Below are 6,140 nucleotides of genomic sequence, written 5' to 3'. Positions count from 1 at the left end.
TACCCAGGGAAAGATGACATTCCAATGTATGCCTTTAAGCTCAATTCATACCATGTTGCTGATTGGCTCAATAAATCATAATAATCTTCTTGTACCCAATCAGTAGATAGAATTGATGAGAGTTAAATTTATAGACACCTTTTTCCTCCTTCAGATCTATCTACAACGGATGCAGGTGCTACTTCCCCTGCAGACTATCAAGGTCTATCTGGCGAAGCCCTGGTATTTGATGCCAATGTTAAGACAAGGTCATACACGTTGAGGATCAACAATGACCAAGAAACAGAATCCAGCGAAGATTTCTTCATCTACCTGTCATCGGATTTAGGCAATGATTTGGGACAACGGGTGGAATTGGTTACCATTGAGGATGACGATAGTAAGTGCTTCTGTTTTCAGAAAAATATGACTCAATTGAACATTTCATGTGATACATGTTGTATCAAAATGATTGTTAAGGAAAATAAGTCTGTGAGGTGATTTTGGTCCCTGCCAAAAAAAATTTAGAGAGGGACTATAAAATGAGCTCCAAAGTCTGTAGGGTGGGTGGGTGTGTGTGTGGAGGGGTGTCGGGATATGGGGATGCAGAAAATGTTAACCTATTGCAAAAAATGTTAATCCTCAGCTTCTTTTGTTTTCTCCCACATGTTTTGATATGTTTCAATGGAACTTGGACACAGTGACCCTTGGGTACATTGACATGTGTAATGTCAACAGGTGTGAGGTCAAAGGTTATCTCTGGGTCACTTTAGGTCATTTTGCAAATAGGTTAAATGTCTTAACATGTATTTTGATATTGTCAAACAGAATAATTTTCAATCATTACTTTTGACAGGAATTCTATATGATGTTGATCTTGTCATCAAATTGTTAACTAATTAATCCAGATTACAATAATTATGAACAACTCAGTATGCCTCATTTACTCATGTTGGATCATAATTTATACAATCTATTATTTACATTAATCTACAAATGCGGTGGATCTTATATATTGGATTCTTATGTGGCAGTCTTGGCCATAATCATTGGCATATGATGGGTATAATCATTTTGATACAACCTGAATAACTTAACTTAGCTCAACTGTTTTTCATGTTGCACTGGTTGCAGTTAGTGGTGTCCGCAGGATTTCAAAAGTGGGGGAGGGCATTATAAGGATGGATTTGTATTGTGTATAATGAAAGTTGGGTATAACATTTTGGAAGGCTATACGATTCCTTACGGCCTGGTGCTTATGCCTGCCTAATTATTCAAAATCACTCTCCTATGATGTGAGTTTGAAAGGTTAGATAGTAGTAAGCACTGAATGGTAAGAAATATCAACCTCTCAAGTATTATCATAATCATGTTGATTAAACTTAAAATTAAACTTTGAAGTACCATGAAAAAGAAAATAAGGACAAATTTTTTCCAAGATAATATACCATTAAAAGTACATCACTTAATCTCCTTTGTTTGTTTATAGATCAGATCAAGTTTGTCGCTACACCAGGAACAGATGGTACAGACACATCCGTCATAGTCATGGAATCGGTAGGGACAGCTCGTGTGACTGTCCAGAGGTCTGGATATGGCTCAAGCATAGCAAGTGGACAAACAAGTGTCCGTAAGTACTGCAGTTAAAAATAGAAATTCCAAGCCAAGAAGTGACCACAAATATGCAGCTTGAGAAGAAGGGGTGTGGGCCACGGAGGGGGTTGACTTGAATTGGGTGTGGGATATGCAGCTAGAATATGTTAAAAACTTTAACCCCCAAGCATACAAAATTTGATGAAAAGGCCAACTCAGAAATGTACTAATTTGAATGAAGACAATAACTCTGTTCAAAATTTTGGTAAATTTGCCAAATTCTGGAAAATATTCTTAAATTTTCCTAAAAAACAATGAGGCTTTTAGTTTCTCTTTTGGCCAAAATCTTGTGTGCCATTGATCGAAGTTGAAAATCCTTTATAGAGGGAACAGAGGTACCAAACAACTAGCTGTAAAGTTTCATTTAATATTCCATTTTTTCTTTCAATATCAGGTGTAAGCTCACGCATCATCACAGTGAATGATTTTGAGGTAGACTCTGCAAATCAGACTGATTTCACCAGCGTCAACACAATTCTAAATTTCCAACCAGGGCAGTCAAGACAAGATGTCCTCATCGCCATAGCGGATGATGAAATTGGAGAGAGGAAGGAGGTATTTGAGTTGTACCTATCTGATCCGACACCCTCTAGCAATAACGCTGTTATCTATCCTAGTACAATAACGGTTTGTATTGTTGATGATGATGGAGGACTCCCAGATATCGTAGACACTCCAGATGGGGGTGGTGGAACAGGTGAGTTGGGAGCTAAAGAGATAAGACCAGTAGTATGGGGGCAGAGTGCCCCTTCCCCCGCAAAAAAAGGAAAAAGAAAAGCTCCCCTCTGACAAAAAAATGAAAAGAGAAAATCAGGAACGTGAAGGAAAGGAAAACTGCAAAGGAGCCTGTTTCCCATCAAAATTCACCCTCATAAGCCAAAAATAGTGTAAAATACCAAATTGTTGGATGCTACATGCACACATTCTCCCATTAAAGACCATTTTTGAAAGTTTCAAAGACTTTACCCCTCAACCAAGAAGCTGGCTACACATTTTGCCCCCACCCCCAACTAAGAAGCTGGCTACACCCCTTGATAAAACTTAAAGAGTGTGGACTCTGTCATGTTTGTATTGTTAATGAAAAGCAAAATAGTGTACCTCTGAATTAGTTTGCCAAGCATCTGGCAAACTTCAATTTCAAGTGTGTGATTTTTTTGTGTTCTGTGGGTCATAATGTGTTGTGCTGATAGCACACACTATTAGCACTTGTTGCTCTACATGCAGACTACTGCAGACTACCCACAAACAAAGTCCCAGCATCAACTGGTAATGAGGGCCGATCTTCCCATGAAGTGCGATAGGCCAAACTGTTAAGCACATATCGCATATTTTATGGTCTTTTGCGTAAATGCAAAGACAAGCAACGCGTATACGCAAGGTACTCAACACTGGCATGATTTTTAGATGTGCGCGATCGACCCTCATGAATATTAGAACATTCACAGCATACAAAGCACAGGGACTTTGACTGTTGATGAATAATCTGTAGTGGTCTGTGGATTTACCACAGCATTACACACAAATCATCAAATTCATTCTGTTTAAAATTGACTTGTCCAGGTAACACAGGAACAAACCTGGATACAGCTGCTATAGTTGGTATAGGAGGTGGAATAGGTCTGTTGCTACTTCTTGGTGTTCTAGGCCTTGTTGGTTGTGTAGGAATGTCACGCTTTGCATCCACCAGAGCTTCAGGTGCATCGTTGCCTCTGGCAGCGCCACCACAAAGACAGCTTGCGCCACCTGCGTACTACCGAACCAACCCAGCAGGTGTGCAGTTTGGAGGTCGAGGTCCAACCCGGGTAAGAAAACTTAATTAGCTGTAATAGTGTGAGTAAGGGAACAAATCAAAACATCAATGAAGTCCTATACACATAACTAGTTTTGTATCACAGCTAACCTCCTCCCTCCACATCTGTAATGAAACCAGAAGTGGCTAAAAAGTAATATTGATGCTTTCAGAATGTTGCAGAGATACCTCCCTAACAAAACTTTGTAGGACTTGATTGATATTTTGGTTAGTTCCACAAGTGTAACTCTGGTGTTACAAAGGTAATTTTGATTAGATACTTTATTAACCCATGTTGTTGAGTAAAATATTACATGTCTTCTTGAGGGAGGGGGGGGTGCAGTTAATTTCTAGAACAGCCAAATAATTAATACCATTTTGTTGTTACCAGGGTGCAATCAGGGCTGTTCGCTATTGATGCTTGAAGAGATCACATACATTGGAAACATAATATTTTAATAGTAAGTATACTCTATTATGGAAACGTAATCTATTTTTGTCATAATTTTGGTGAAATAAAAGAATCCCCAGAACAAAATATATTCATAACATTTTCAAAAGGGTGTACAAATGTTGTCAAAAATGTTAATTGTTAGGGTTACATGTATATTAAGGTTATTAAACGTTATGATAAGATTTTTAACATTTGTAAAATTTTATATTGTAACATAACCATATACATTGTTATGCAGTAACATAGTGGACATGGAGTAATTTTTATAGGTGCCCCCTGAACAGAGACAATGTTATTTATACACTCTTATTTGCCAAATATTTTACTCACATGCGAAGGGAGAAACCTCCCTCAGGCTCCCCAGATATCCTTGCCCCAGGCACTACAAAACCTAGCTGTGCTCTTCTTGAAAAGTGAGTAAAATTCAGGATTTTTACAACATAATCCTTCATATTTGTAAGTCATAAGTAGACAATGTGCACTTGCATGAGAGAAAAGGTATTTGTCATTTGTAGAGTTCCTTCATGTAACTTCTGTGAATATTCATATCTTTTGTCATTGGTTTTTTTTTCTTGTCCTTTTTATTTTCAGATCAGATGAATCATCCCATAACATGCAAGAATATGTGAATATGCAAGTACTGAAATACCCAGGGGGTACAAATGACCATACCCTGATGTGCTGCAAACATGGGTTGCATTTTCGGCCTATTCTAGGCCGATTTTGGTATATGGATGGGTCCTTTTTTTTAAATTTCCTCAATAGCCCAATTTTGTCTCACTGTAGCCAAAATTTGAACCTCATTTGGAGATGACCTTGCAAAGGATCAATACCATTAACCTATAGTCTGTCTCGTCGCAAGTTGAGAGCAACGGCATGTTGGATTTCGCAGCGGCAGATGTAAATGAGTGTGTTTACGCAGTTGTGTCACCACTGCAAAATCTAACATGGCGTTACTCTTCACTAGAGACAAGATAGACTATAGGTTTTGAACAGTGTTAATAGAACATGCAGTGTTGTGGTAAACAATCAATTTTCTTTCAAAATGCCCATCAATTTATATACATTAATTATCTGTTTTCACTCCTGACAAGAATGACAGTTGTGAGTTACCAAGGTTACTTGTGACATTTTAGTCACATAATTGATGGCCCAAATTCAATTGTAGTTTGGCCTGTTCGTATAGGCCACCAGAGTCTAGGCCTGACAATATATTTAGGGGATTTGGACTTAAGGTCTGGCTTGTTAGCATCCAGTATAAATGTCTTTCATAGAAAATAATACAAGCACCTCCATCAAATAATGTGTCATGAGAAATAGGATCCAAAAGTGTGTATTAAAGAACAGAAATTACTTAATGCTTAAATATTAATGCAGGCATCATTGGGAGCCTTGAACTTACCCTCTTCAAGCCTTCAGCCTTATTCACTTTTGCTTTAAAATAATGCCAAGATTCAACTTCCAATCATCGTTCTTTGGAAAGTTTAGGTCAAGAGTCACACTTTGGTATTATTTATTAGCCACAGATTCACAAACCCCCTGAAAGGATAGGCAAAAATTCACCACATGTTTGACATATATATTTTTGTACTCAATGGCACATTAAAAAATATTTGTACAGAGATGTCCCAAATAAAAATTAGGTGAAGTTTCACAATGTCTCAAAGAAAATACGATTCTTCATGCCCTAATTTTTTAGATCCAAAGATTTGATGTCAAGATGGTATCAAATGTTTGATGAACCTTGAGGAGGGCAAGTTCAAGACCTGCATAATGCTTGTTTCACGCTTTACTGCTGCTTGCCATTGAGCAGCATGACACTTCATCATACCACTTGCATTTTTTCTGCAAGAGGCAATCACCAAGCGGCATGACTCTGAAAGCCAATGTTGCCACTCGGTGCTCATTGGCCAAAAATCATGTCCAGTTCTTATACGTCTTTACAAAACCGATCCCGAGTTGACCTGAACTCAACTTGTAGTGATCCACCGCTTTGGGCAAAGTGGTGGAGTGATTGATATATCGGCTTTCTGCTGGTCATCGCCAGCGTTTCTGGTGTGACAATGTAGTGAAGCAAAATCAGCGTCAGAAAAGCAGCAAGCGGTAGGAAAGTATGAAACCAGCATAAAAAAGCGAAAGCATTCATGTGTAAAAAGTTTGTATGGCAAATGTTATAAAGCAGATTGCATGCAAACATGTCAGGCTGTATAGTTGCAATAAGAACATAGTTTGTTGACTTAAGAAGGAAAAAAAATCTAATTTATG

At 38.1% G+C, this 6,140-nt stretch overlaps 1 protein-coding gene across 1 annotated transcript; it reads left to right on the top strand.

Moving 5' to 3' along the window:
• Window positions 1-13: 13 nt before the first annotated feature.
• LOC140137071 (uncharacterized) lies at window positions 14-4,803 on the top strand. The gene is made up of 7 exons (XM_072158728.1): window positions 14-26; window positions 155-379; window positions 1,469-1,609; window positions 2,027-2,329; window positions 3,193-3,434; window positions 3,813-3,882; window positions 4,467-4,803. The coding sequence occupies exons 1-6, from the start codon at window positions 14-16 to the stop codon at window positions 3,837-3,839; spliced, it is 951 nt and encodes a 316-aa protein (XP_072014829.1). The 3' UTR covers window positions 3,840-3,882; window positions 4,467-4,803.
• The last annotated feature ends 1,337 nt before the right edge of the window (window positions 4,804-6,140 follow it).

This window comes from Amphiura filiformis, chromosome 17 (assembly GCF_039555335.1).
Source record: "Amphiura filiformis chromosome 17, Afil_fr2py, whole genome shotgun sequence".
NCBI lineage: Eukaryota > Metazoa > Echinodermata > Ophiuroidea > Amphilepidida > Amphiuridae > Amphiura > Amphiura filiformis.
This window is presented reverse-complemented; position numbering and strand designations above follow the sequence as displayed.